Genomic DNA, 14,774 nt, shown 5'->3' with positions numbered 1-14,774 from the left:
TTTTTTTTTCATTAAAGTAAAACAGACACCATGGTGAGGAAAAAGTAGGGGATTTAAGTTCCTGTGATCCTAAGTCTCCAAAATGGAAGTGGTCTCCCTAATAAACAATAGACAAAGAAATCCTTTCCTATTTTAGTATTAATCTCAACTCTCCATTAATATTTTGAAGACAGAATTTTTACCCATCTATATACTTTTTAATCTTTTACACTATTCATTTCCTTTTCTCTCTCTCATGTCATGGAAATATTATCTCCTTTTTGCTCTTTGCCACACAAACTTGAGGTTCATTTTGCTTTGTTTTTCTTCTATAGTTTTCATCCTGGTTGGATTTTCTCAGGTGAATAACGTGCAGATGATTTTTTTGTGCCTGACAGAATATTCCCCTTCATCCCTACATCCCCTTCTCCTAAAACAGAAAGTTTCCTGGTTTAGAATCAGCCAACAGTATGATTTATGCACTTTAGAGATTCCCTAAAGTTTTCACACATGCTGAAAAATTCTGCATTGTTTTGGGGAAAGCAATAGGGATTTAGGACAAAGTACCATTCTTTCAATGTTTTCCACTATGCAGTAGATAAGTAGTCTTTAGGCACAGCATGGCCACCCCTACGAACACTTTCCCTTAATTTACATACATATGAATGTGAATATAGACATATGTGTACATATATGTGTATGAATATATATGTATATACACGTGTGTATGTAATCTATTACCAGCAAAGTATAATCCAGGTTTCTTTTCAAAAGGAGCCACCAGTTCAAATGCACAGCTGGGTATGGCAGAAAACACATAATTAGACAAATTGGATTGAAGAGTTACGTAAGGTCTCAACTGAGCCAGTGAATGAGAAGCTGAATGAAACGTTGTGATTGCTGCTCCGGTGCCTAGAAAGAACAGAATATGTGGATATGTGTGTTTTGGGCAAATAAAAGGCAATTACTGGGAGTTATGGAGCGCAGTTGGCATTCCATGCAAAGTTAGACTAAAGAACGTTTCACAGTGGGCTGTGCTGGGGAAGAAAATGTTGTCCATGGCTAAAAGGGAGATACTGTCAGAGATGTGCCAACAAGGAAAGATGTGTAATTACCATATTGGAGTTATATTTTGGGGGGAAAAGAGCAGCAGAAAAATTTGCATGATACATAACTTTTCAATAGGCTTATAAAAATTCTCAGAGAATTTGAAGTAAACGGGGTTACTTTATATACCATTACTTTCCCTCTAAAAGTAGACCTTTCCAACCAAGACTGGTATATTTTGAAGAAAATAGCAAGCAAAGTCTATAGTTTCAGAATTTTTTTTTTTTTACTGAGAATAGTCAAACCAATGACTAAATATTGAAGATAAGCCCCCTCGTAGGATTAAGAAGCTGAAATGAAATCACCACTTTTTCTCATTTACAAACATTATTATTTGCAAATTTGTCTCAAGGCAACTGAATGAAAAGTAGATTTTCTTCTTTCTCAACAATTTCCCAGAAATAAATGGAACAAAAAAGCAATTGCCTAAAAGAGTACTATGTTCTTAAAGAAAACATCCTGGATTAATTGACAAAAGTACCTATTAGTCCCCATGACACCATGTGGGACTTCTCTCTCAGTGTACAAGTTAAATATATATATCCACAAAATCCTTGCCAATAATAATAATAACTTCTTGTCTGTTGACGCTGTCTAACCATTAAAATCTATCAGAGAAATCTCATGTTTGGTTTGATAAACTTTACAAAAAAAGTTTGAACATTTCTAACTTACAAAACACACGCTAGAGATGGTAGCAAGTACAAAGATGAATAGTTCACCACTTCAAATTTATAACCTCATGAGAGAGACAGAAATATATACAAATAGTATAGGGAAATAAACGTGGTTGTTGTTGGCAACTCTGCCATCTATTTGGTAGTTGTGTATCTGGATTTTTCTTTTACTTTGATGTTAAAGAAAATTATTATTTATATATTTTTCTTTTGTAACCATTTAAAGTATACCGTGCTTGAGTTATTTACACGGAAAATTCTTTTTTGTCATAAGTATGTCTGTGCAAACATTATGATGCTAACTATACTATGTACTACTTTATAATAAAGTAGTATTAGTTCAGTTCAGTCACTCAGTCATGTCTGACTCTGTGACCCCATGAATCGCAGCACGCCAGGCCTCCCTGTCCATCACCAACTCCCGGAGTTCACTCAGACTCACGTCCATCGAGTCGGTGATGCCATCCAGCCATCTCATCCTCTGTCATCCCCTTTTCCGCCTGCCCTCAATCCTTCCCAGCATCAGAGTCCTTTCCAATGAGTCAACTCTTCACATGAGGTGGCCAAAGTACTGGAGTTTCAGCTTTAGCATCATTCCTTTCAAAAAACACCCAGGGCTGATCTCCTTTAGAATGGACTGGTTGGATCTCCTTGCAGTCCAAGGGACTCTCAAGAGTCTTCTCTAACACCACAGTTCAAAAGCATCAATTCTTTGGCGCTCAGCTTTCTTCACAGGGTCAGAACTTTCCTTCCAAGGAGGAAGCATCTTTTAATTTCATGGCTGCAGTCACCATCTACTAAATTTATGATCAAGTAGGTCTGTTTCTTGCATCATTATGGGCACAATAGTTGGCAAAAGTCTTGATTAGAAGTCAAATAGAGGCTTTTAATGGCAAATAAGAAAAGAATCGATGCAATCTGATGTGGACTAATAGCTACCAAATAGATTCTCGTGTTTGAAAAACCCTTAAATTACTCTCAACAGCTGTACATTATTATAAAACTTTAAATGTTCTAGATGGATAAGACACTTGTGTTTGTTTATTTATGAGGAGGTTTTGGAAGCTGTTCAGTTTGGTTGGGGTGTAGTGACTGAGATAATCTAAGGAAATGAAGGCTGGTGGGAGAATTACAAACATGATTATAACGTGGCTAGCTTCTGCTTCTCAATCTAAAACACTTTGAGAGATAAAAAGTCATCTCACACATTCTAAAAATTTTCAAAAATGTCAAAGAGCACAGGTGAGTTCAGTATAACTTTCCCTAGGTTAAACAAAAGGTCTTGATCCATAAACCAGTATCCTAATATACCCCTGACACAGATAAGTATATTTGCTGTTGTTCAATGAATGAACATTGAATTAAGGTACTTTTTGCACTTATCTAGGCCAACAACCATCAAGTTTTCCTTCCCTCCAATGGCGGACCACAGAGAAATGTCTTGTATGAAATACATTCACTTGGTCTGACCAAACAGATAATTTTGCAGTATTATATCTTAACTCAGGATTCATTTAGACATAAACATAACTAAGGAGAATAAAAAGAAATAATCACTTGGAATAAACAATTTATACTTACAAATCATAACTCATTCTTCAGCGTATTCTCAACTTTAGTTCCTACCAAAATGAGTAATGTTAAAAATAGGCAAATACTTTACATTGTGTTAGAACCAAAGAGTTGTTAGTTTAGAACTGGGAAAACTTTCTGTCAAACTTGAGTATTTATAGACAGAATTTCTGGTGTGCAAAACCAAATGCAATGTTGATCTTGCCAGGGAGACTAAGAATGAGAACAAAAACACATACAAATAAGAAAGTAAGAGGCTTACTGTATCGCGTTGCCTGTTATCTTTCCCTGATATTATCAAGAAGTAGTTCCATGTCAGCAGTAACAACAAAACCAGTGGTATCATGTAGAGCTCAAAGTTCCAGACGACAAAGAGAAAGAGCTGGAGGAGAGAGAAGGGCAAAGAAAAGGATGAGTCAACTTTGAATTTCATTAAATGGACTCTCTTATCCATACTGCATTTCCAAAACAAAAACACACAACTAAATTTGCAGAACAGAAAGATTTGTTTATCTTGAAAACAAAGCCTCGAGAACTTGTTAGGCATTTTTCCTAAAAGGACAACTGACCCCTGGAAAATCATGAAGACTTTCACTTTGCTGAATTTCTCTGAAGGAAAACTGATATTATCACATTGTCAGTGGGGCAATTTTAATTTTCCTCCTCCAGTGAAATTATTGTTAGACTGGATGAAATCAAGTTTGAAAAAAAAAGTCAGCAAAATGAGCTTCACTACATTGTCAGAAATAAATGGTAAATCTGCCTTAATGATAAAGGATGAATCACCATTTAATATCAGGGGTTTAAAAAAAAATTCTCACTTGGATAATACAACATAACAAGCATAATAGGCAGATGAAAATACCACATCTACACCAAGAGAGTCCTCAAGATTTCACATGATGAATAAAAGCACTGCTCCCAACAAGTGTAAAAACATTCAGCCTTACCATAGAAATCAAACGGCTATTTAAAAAACGGAGTAATTTTGTCAAAGGGAAATTTTAAATGTCTACTTTAATTATCTTTTAAAACTACCTACTTGTCTAAGTATATAAATGGTCTTTTAAACAGTAAGAAGGATGCAAGATTAGAGACTCACCTGGGCTGGCAGAAGAAACCACTTTAAGAGCAATTGCGTGGTGAAATAACCAGCAATGGATATAAAGTGTGACTCACTCTCATTCCCCACCAGACTCTTATAACCCTGCACAGACCATCTAAATTCTCTGGGTCTGTGGCCCCTGCTGCCAAATTAAGGTAGTTTAAGTCAGAAGGTATTTGAGAGCTACATTCCACCCCTAAAGGTAACTAGTCCTCTAACCTCTGGCATGGTACGTCTCTTCCTTTTAGTTTCTTCTGTAAAATGGGAATCCTGAGTGTCCCCCTGAAAGGTTGTGAGAATTAACAGTTGAAATGTGTTTAAGGTTTAACACACTGGGTACTCAATAAGTGCTCAAAAAAATGACTGTGTAAACGATATCAATATTTTACAAAACTGATGAAATTAACTATTTATCAACTGAGGCCCTTAGGAAATACATATTCTAATAGTGAAAGCTAGAAAGTATCTGTCTGCTAAGATTTAGCTGAACCAGAGTATAACTGGGAATTTGAGCCGGCTGGTGGGGGTCATGCTGATATCTCGCATTTGACAGATCAGAAGAGCAAGGAGCAGTGCCCTAAGAACCTTCACATCAGGTACAGCAGCACGGGCTGTTCACAGCTTTCTTAACAAACCTCAGAGAAGCCCACAGCCTATTCAAACTGCAGAGAAAAGAAACCTGTATAGAGTGGCGGAGGGACCCCTGGCCCATGCGCCAGAAGACAGATTCTGGGCCTTAGAAAGTCACCCTGCTCAGTGCGTTCAGTTCTCAACAGAGCTCTGCAGACCAGATCACCACTAACATCCCTTCTTTAATATTTTAAATGACATTACTGTACCATCAGGGTTTTTTTTCCTTAAATGTGACATTAAATTTTGAAGACTGTATACTTTATTGGATTCTTTTATATTCATAACCCACACGGACACCAAAAAGCATAAATAATGGTTTAATAACCCAAGAAATGAATTTTGGACAGAATTACATGGTAACTATAGATTCAAGTTCCTGAATAAGAAAAATCTCAAATATGTTAATGCATGAAACATGAGCCATATCTTCTCTTTCACCAGGGAAGTATAAAGATTTCCAGAAAAGGAAAATATTTCCATTTAATTTTTGAAATATATGTAATATATTTAAAGATGACACAAATTATAACTGATGGCTATGATTATTCTATTAAAATGTATCTTAAAAATGTACTTTATTCAGGAAGTGATTTAAGGCAAATTTGACAGACATCAACACATAAAAGAGAGAGTTATTTTTGGCTAGGATTCGTATTAATTCTTTGCATATTTATTAGTAAAATTTAGACAATCACTAAAATATAAGCTCTTTAAAGATAGGGACTTTTCCTTTTAGCTCACATTTTATCCCCAGAGCCTAGAATGGTGCTTTCCATTTATTTGCATTTTCAATTTCTTTCATCAGTATCTTGTAGTTTTTAGTGATAGGTATTTCACCTTAATTAAATTTATTACTAAGTATTTTATTCTTTTTGATGCAGCTGTAATGGGATTGTTTTCTTAATTTCTGGCTCTGATAGTACATAGTGCATTGAACTGCAATACATTTTTATGTGTTGACTTTGTGTCATGCAATTTTACTGAATTCATTTATTTTAACAATTTTTTTTGAGGAGTCTTTAGGGTTTTCTATATATAAAACCATGTCATCCACAAATAGTGACAGTTTTACTTATTTCTTCCAATATGGATGACTTTTCTTTTTCTTGCTTAATTACTCTTGGTAGGACTTGCAACACTTTGTAAAATAAACCCAGCAAAGTAGGCATCTTAGTCTTGTTCCTGATCCTAGAGGAAAAAGATTTCAGCTTTTCACTATTGAGTATGTTAGCTGTGGGCCTATCCTATGTGGCCTTTATTATGTTGAGGTATGTTGTACCTACACTCACTTTGTTGAGAGTCCTTTTTATCATATATGGATACTGAATTTTGTCAGATGCTTTTTTTTGCATCTATTGAGATGATCATATGCATTTTAGCCTTTATTTTATTAATGTTTTATATCCTGTTGGTTGATGATTTATGGATACCAAAGCAGCCTTGCACCCCTGGAATAAATCCCACTTAATCATAGTACATGATCTTTTTAATGTATTGCTAGATTCAGTTTGCTAATATTCTGTTGAGAATTTTTGCATCTGTGTTCATCAAGGAAACTGGCCTATACTTTTCTCTTCTTTTGGGAAAGGAAAGTTACTTCAATAAATGTTGTTGGGAAAGCTGAACAGTCACAGGCAAAAGAATAAAACCAGACTATCTTACACCATATGCACAAATCAACTCAAAACAAATTAAAAACTTGAATGTTAAGATCTATAACCATAAAACTCCTAGAAGAAAACATAGGCAGTAAGCTCCTTGACACTGATCTTCAGTATGATTTTTTTGGATCTGACTTCTAAAACAAAGGCAACAAAAGCAAAAATAAACAGGTAGGGCTACATCAAACTAAGAAGCCCAGCAAAGGAAACAACAAATCGTCAACAAAATGAAAAGCCAATCGACTGACTGGCAGAAAATATTTGTAAATTATTAACATACATTTGACAAGGGGTTAATGTTCAAAAATTCATATAACTCAATAGCCCAAAACCAAGCAAACTAATTAAAAAATGGGCAGAGGATCTGAATGGACATTTTTCCAAAAGAGACATACAGAGGGTCAACAGGCACACTAAAAGATGCTAATCATCAGGGAAATGCACATCAAACCCATACTGAGATAACACCTCACATCTGTTAGAATGGCTATTATAAAAAATGCAAGAAATAGAAAGTGTTGGTAAGAATGTGAAGAAAAGGGATCCCTTATGCTCTATTAGTGGGAATGCAAACTGGTACAGCCACTGGGGAAAACAGTATGGAAGTTCCTCAAAAAATTAAAACACGTCTACCATATGATCTAGCAATTCACTTCTGGGTATTTCTATGAAGAAAATGAAAATACTAACTCAAGAAGACACATGCACCCTCATGTTTATTGCAGCATTATTTACAACAGCCAAGACATGGAAATAACCTAAGTGTTCATCAATGGATGAATGGATATAGATGTTATGTATACAATAGAATACTATTCGACCATTAAAAGAATGGAATTCTGCCATTTGCAACAACCAAGATGGACCCAGAGGGTGTTATGCTAAGTGAATCATGTTAGTGAAATGAGACAGATAGAGCAAGAAAAACACCCTATGATCTCGCATTTATGTGGCATCTAAAGACAAAACAAACAGATAAAAAAACAGGGACTTTGCTGGCAGTTCAGTGGTTAAGAGTCCATGCTTTTACTGCAGGAAGCACAAGTCCAATCTCTGGTTGAAATACTAAAATTCTACATGCTCTATGGTGCAACCAAAAAAAAAAAAAAAAAAATCAGGGGGGAAACAAAGAAACCAGATGAACAAAAGAGTAACAAAATAAAACCCAGACCAGTAGTTGCCAAAAGTGAGGGAGCCGGGTGAAATGGGTTAAGGATGTCAGAAGGTACAAAATCCCAGTTATAAAATGATAAGCCATGGGAATATTGTGGACAGCATGGTGACTATAGTCAATAATACTGTAGTGCATATTTGAAAGTCACTACAAGGATAAATCTTATAAGTCCTCATCATAAAAAACAAACAAACTTATAACTATGTATGGTGAAGGATGGTAACTAGATTTACTGTGGGGATCATTTCACAATATATACAAATATTGAATCATTATGTTGAACCCTTGACAATAATATAACATTATAGGTCAATCAAACATCAATTTAAAAAAAGAGCATGAACACAGATTAACAATAAAAGGTATTTATTGAACATCTATGTGCTATATAATACTAGGTGTTCAAAATTAGGATAAGACACAATCTCTGGATTCATATTGCTAAGAATCAGTAAGAAAAAAGCAATTGTTCTCTATAGTACTAGTGATGATACCAATTCTTGTTAAATGGTGATGATCCTCTAAGAAAGAGAACCCTCAAAGCAAGAAAGGGCCTTTTAGCTTATTCTCTCCACACTGAAGCTATTTAATTTTTTTCTCCATGGAGCCCACCTGCACTAAGATGGGATCCTTTCCTTTTTCCTATAAAAAACCCAAACACTCCTGGATGGGTCTTCAATGTCTCATGAGGGCAGCAGAAAAAGAAAGCAGCTCAGCGAAACATGGAGGCTAAGACAATGCAGGATCTGCCCTTGGTCCTGACCACACTTTTTCATAGGTTTGGGTAAAAAGAGAGAGAGAGAGATAATGTATTAAAATGACACCCCCCCCCAAAAAAAAATCACTGACACATCCACAGAGCATAAATATAAACCATAAAATGCCTAGGATTTTCCCAACCGATATATCCAGAAACACTTTATACCTGCATGGGACATGGAAAGAGGATCTGATGATTATAGAATTTCTCCAGGTTAAAAACTAGGGCTTCCCTGATAGCTCAGTTGGTAAAGAATCCACCTGCAATGCAGGGAACCCTGGCTCAATCCCTGGGTTGGGAAGATCCTGAGAAGGGAATGGCTACCCACTCCAGTATTCTGGCCTGGAGAATTCCATGGGCTGTATAGTCCATGGGGTCACAAAGAGTTTGACAGGACTGAACAACTTTCACTTTCCAGGTTAAACTAGGCAATAAGGACTTCTACACATTTGTGCAGTGTTTAATTTCCCTTGATTTCATCACCGTGTATGACATCTTTTCCTTATTTTTCCTCTCTTTGTCACAGTCTGCTTGACTTTTCTCCTCTCTCCTCCTAACACTTTTAATAAGGAAACTTGGGCGATCTATATATAACTTTCATAAAATCCATGACTCCATTCAAAATAAAACATTTCAGTCCTACATTTGTTTGCCTTGTTCATTAGAAATGAAAACTGCTCCAAGAACTTGCTGGTTTTCTTTCTCAAGCCATTAGATGGCTGTGATTTACAATTAAAATTCTATATCACAAAATCTCCATGGGACATTAGTCAAATGGTACTAAGTACATACAACCTTTTTCATTAGAAAAAGGATATTGTGAGTTTTACACATTATTTTGGATAGTAGAAGCTCTTTGTTAATCTTCCTTGGACTGTTAGCCATGACCGTGGGAATCCCTCAAAAAACTGCTGTAGTGTGGTGCCCGAGAAAGAGCACAGGTGTGTGAACTAGGCCCATGTTTGTATCCAAGTTCACTAGTCCTCAACTAAGTGACTTTAGGTTAGTTACTAGAATATTCCTAGTTTTATCTTCTGAAAAATGGAAACTACACTATTTACAGATTTGAGATGGAATTAGCCTAGTGCTTAGACCTATAAGATGCCCAATAACCATTAGTTATTATTACAAGCAGGAATATATTTGGCTCATACTACATGTAACATTTTTGATGCTCTTGTAGCTCATCACTGTTCCTATACCATTTTAGCATCCATAGAATGGATTCAAGCAAAAGAGCTATATTTAGAAATCTAAGTCATCTACCATAGAAGAGATGATGAAGTGAGTGCCATTTTCAGTATTTTTATAGTTAACTTATAGAGATTCGATGCAGTAATGACCTCAATTTGTTGCAGTCTCCCTGTATTCAGGCCTTTTGAAATACTCTCCCACGATGACACTGAGCTTAGACATAGGACTTGTTTTGGCCAAGGGAAGAGCTGCAAAAATGCTGAACAGAGGCTTAAAAAGTACTTGCTCCCAGGGTTTCCCCCTCTGCTGTCTTCAAACCCTGAGCCACCATGTCAAGAAGCATAGGCTAGTCTGCTGAATGAGAGACAAGTGACGCAGTTGTCTCCATTGCCCCAGGATCCAGAAGCATCCAGAGGCAGAGGTGCCTAACTGCTCAGAAGCTGACCACAGATACATAACTGAGCCTGGAGGAGAACAAAATAAATATTCAGCTGAACTGATCTGGCTTGTTCATCTACAGAATCATCACTAAACGAATGGCCGTTCCTTCATACCACCAATGGACTGGTTATACAGAAAATGTCAGCTGATGTATGTTCTCTCCATGGAGATAATGTGATATAATAAAACATGGTCTGAACCAGGAGCCTGGAGGAGTGGTTTCAGATCTAGTTCTGCTATTTGATCATCATAAGACCCTGGGCAGGTCAGATTTTCTTTTATTTTAGTCTATCACCTACAAAATGAAGATGGTAATACCTGCTTCACAAGTTGCCTGTGGGCAACAAGTGATGTAATACATGTAAAAATGCTTATTACAAAGTAGTGTATTAATGTATGTACTATCAATTTATGCTTTCCATATTTAAAATTATTTCTGAAAAATTAAAGAGACTTTATAAAATAATACTCCAAGATAAGTCAAGATGATAATTGTTCTCTGAGCAGTTATAGAAGATGGGTGGTGTTTCTAAGAGGGATTTCTGTGTGGTCTGGAAAGGAAGAGTTTGCTGGAAGGAAGTCATAAGTATTAAACTTAGGAAGGGTTGCAATGAATTTTTTTTTTTTTTTTACTAGTAATCAGAGCAAGAAAAATCTAGATTTTTATGGAGACTCAGTAATGCTGGTAAATTACATTAGCACACATTATAGATTTTGTGAAGTCTTGAATTGAAAAACTTAAGTTTTAAAATGTTAACAATTTTTTAACAACCTCATGCCCTTAGATATAAAAGTATCTTGTTCTGAACAAGCAATTTTATGAATGTCAATTCCTGTCCACAACTTTTTAGCTTTTAAATCCAGATACCTTTTAGCTAAATCAGTGTTATCTTGCCTATGATTTTTATCACTAACATCACAAAACACAATCCTTCAATATCTCTTTGGGCCACTTCACTTTCACTTTCACTTTAAGAGCAACCTACAGTTTAATCTTAAGTATTGAATGGCTCTTTTGAAAATCTGAAAGGTAAATGACATAATTTGTCCTAACAAGTATCATATCACACTGCATAAAGTGAACTTTAGAGGGCAAGTCCCACATGACAGGCCTGGAAGGCTGAGACTATTTTCATTTTACAAAGGAGAAAACTGAGGACGAGAAGGCTGAGACTTGTCCAAGGACATCCTCCACTGAGTGGCAGAGTCGGCTGACTCCCAATCCAGTGTGATTTTCCCACAATGCTCCACTGCCTCTAAGGTAAAGGATCTCACAGTGAATGTCGATGCTCCGAAGGTATCAATTATTTAGGGACTGATTATTCAATTTGTAGACTTTATTTCTCCTGCTTCCTCTTGCTCCGGGATAACCACTTTCGCAATAGTGCAGAGAAATGGAATATCACTTTTAGGTGCTCTGGTAACAGTTTGGCATGGCAAAGAGGTCAAATACTAATGGTCAGAATGAGTTTTGTGGAGCCGATTTTATTATTCCTTATCGTCACTGTCTGAATAATCAAAGTCAGCTATTCAGAAGGTTCTTATTAAATGGGGTTTTCTTCTGTCCAAAATGTTTAGAAGAGGTTAGCAAGGTGGCTGTAAAGGCAAAGACTGGAAAATGAATGAGCCAATTACATTTTACAGACAAAAAAAAAAAAAAAAAAAAAAGCCTTACTTTTTCACATAAAGATTAAACAAATAAAAAGACCCTTTCTACTCAGAAGCTAATGAAGGTGGACCAGGGCTTTTCACTTACATTTAAATTAGGCAAATTATATGAAGTAGAGTGTATGATTCAAAATAGTCAGGTTTTACAGCAACACCATTTCTTAGGAGGCACAAGATGTCTGATTTCTCTTTCTTTGAGCCTGGGGTTTCAAGAGTCCCTGGCAGGACTGGGCCATCCACCTCGTCCCATCCATTGATGCTCGCATTGAAGTGCAGTGGAAGATGCCTGCGTTCAAGGATCATTCACCGCAGCACAGGAGAGTATCTCTGGGGGAGCGCGCTTCAAAAAAACATCATTTAAGTTGGAATATTGAATATCCTATTCTTCTGCAAACTACAGTATATTTTAAAAAAGAAATCTCATCCAAAATGATTAACACTTCCTACTGTTCAGGAAAAAAAGCCTGCCCTTTCAGACTAGCAGCTGTGAGCCATTAGTTCTCCAGTGATGAGATGTGTTTGATGAGTATTTTTCTTTCTAATTAAGAGATGAGATTCTCTATTTGACTGTCTCTTCAGAAAGAAGTGAAGAGAAAATGCTCTGCCTACATGGAAAGGCCATCTCCTACAAAACAATTAATTATTTCACAGCTCTTTTAGAAAATCCTTTTCCTCCTTAATTTCAATTCATTTTTTTTCTTAAACTTAACACATTTGTGACCCTCACAGTATTAACCCATTTCCACCCAACCTGCACCATCTCATGTTTTCCTGTTTCATCATGCATAAATGTCTATTTCAGATGAAACAGAATAAGGAAATCTATCAAAAGTACACACATGCTTATGCTGACAGCATTTGGTGTGAGAATATTTGCTGATGTGAGAGGCCTCAGATTGGAAAGATAATAAATGTAGAAGGTTTGCCTTTTGAAGAATTTGGCAATCCTTTAAACAAACAAACAAACAAAACTGTAAGGGGCCTAGCCACATATAAAAACTGATTTTGATGATTAATCCTTATAAGGAAACTATTTTACCTCTACCATGAAGACTGTCTTTAAAGAGAAAAACAAGTGGATATAAAGTGGAACCAAAAACATTTGTCTTTTCTTTTTTGAAAAAGCCATCAGCAAGGTTATGCAATTCCTGAATTAAAAATATGATCTGTTTTTAAAAATTAAAAACCGTTCCTAAGAACAGTAGGGAGCAAATGAAAGCACTATTTGCCAATCAGTCCCATCAGTTGCCTCCTTTAAATCTTTTTTGGCACAAAGAAAGAAAGGGGAGGAAGGGGAGAGGTTGCCACCTCCCCCACCAAGGCACATCTAGAAAAATGTGGGGGTGTTTTTATTTATCACAATGACTTGGGTGATAATAAAGGTAATACCAACATTTGTTGGGTGGGGCGTGGGTGTGAAATACTGTGAAATATGTGGGACAGTTCCACCCAATAAAAATTCCTGTCTCCAGTGCTAACAATACTCCCCTTTGAGAAACATCGCCAGTTCTCACATAGACACCAGGCTATTCCACAACTAACTTAGAAAAAAAGAACCAGGTTTGTACATATGCACTCAAAGGTGCACGTAAGAAGGCTAGGTGTATTTCCTAGATGATGGCACGAAGGTAGCAGAGAAAATGAAATGTGCTCATTCAGACAGATTTACACTAGACTGTTTGTCTCCATCATTAATATTCACTACTTCTTTAAAAAAATCTGTCTAAAGAAGAACGGGCAGGGGGAAACACTCTGCCCACTTACTCTCCCCTGGATTAAATTAGGCTCTACACAGCATCAGGGACTTTGGAACTTCATCTTCTGGGAAAGGTGTGGTCTTGACGCCTTGATTTCAACAGCCAGATGGTATCACCACTTGTTCCCAGGTCTTTATTTCTGGTTGATTCCACTAAAACTTTTGGTACCACCTCCATCAACAGAGGAGAGAAGATAGGCAATTGTGAACCTGATTAATTCCCAGCCTCACGATAGCCTTTTGAAGGTAGTTTCTAAGTAGGACACATTGCTCTCTTGAAGAGAAGCTCTGCTTTATTTGGACAATTTTTGAAAATAAGTTGGTGATAACCTTAAACCCAGTGGATTGCTGCACCTTGTTTCACTGTTTCCTAGGGTTCTTGCCACAATGACCCAGGGAACCTGATAGGCTCATATACTTGCTTATATCCAGTGGTTTTTCTCCCCACTCCAATCAGAATGAGAACCAAGATGATTGCCTCTACTGCTTTCTTTTTGAATAGTTACAACCAGATACCAAACTGATAAGGCCTGTTGTGTATGTGCTGGGGTGGGGTAAGGTGGGGAGTGGTTATGTGTTTAAAGGAAAAAAGTCAAAGTGTACTCTCTACCAAATGATCACTTATATTGATTAGGCAAAATATCTGAAGAGAACCATCTGTCTCTGTTGTTCTGGTGACAGAATGAGATATATGGTCAGGAATAGAAAAAAATTATATATTGACTGATTTATTGGCAAAGCTTTGAATTGAATCTACATACAATGTGCCTGCATGCACGCTCAGTTGTGTCCAACTCTTTGTGACCCCCAGGTCTGTTGCCCGTCAGGCAAGAATACTAGAGTGGGTTGCCATTTCCTCCTCCAGGGAATCTTCCCTACCAAAGGATCAAACCCACACCTCTTGCATCCCCTGAACTGGCAGCTGAATTCTTTACCGCTGAGCCATTGGTGAAACCCGCAACTTACTACGTTTGTTTACTGATGGTGTTAAAAAATCATTGTTTGTTCAGATTTACTTAGATCACTTATAAATACATATCAGAAAGT

General features: G+C 36.7%; 1 protein-coding gene across 8 annotated transcripts in view; it reads right to left on the bottom strand.

Moving 5' to 3' along the window:
- MCTP1 (multiple C2 and transmembrane domain containing 1) overlaps positions 1 to 14,774 on the bottom strand; it is a 557,812-nt gene that overhangs the window by 95,871 nt on the left and 447,167 nt on the right. For all 8 annotated transcript variants that reach the window (XM_018050030.1, XM_018050036.1, XM_018050032.1 and 5 more), the window contains one exon: positions 3,598 to 3,717. In XM_018050030.1, the coding sequence (XP_017905519.1) occupies positions 3,598 to 3,717 (120 nt within the window). The remainder of the gene's footprint in view (positions 1 to 3,597; positions 3,718 to 14,774) is intronic.

Source organism: Capra hircus, chromosome 7 (assembly GCF_001704415.2).
Source record: "Capra hircus breed San Clemente chromosome 7, ASM170441v1, whole genome shotgun sequence".
In the NCBI taxonomy this organism is placed as follows: Eukaryota; Metazoa; Chordata; class Mammalia; order Artiodactyla; family Bovidae; genus Capra; species Capra hircus.
The sequence above is the reverse complement of the archived record's forward strand: the minus strand, read 5'-3'. Positions and strand labels throughout refer to the sequence as shown.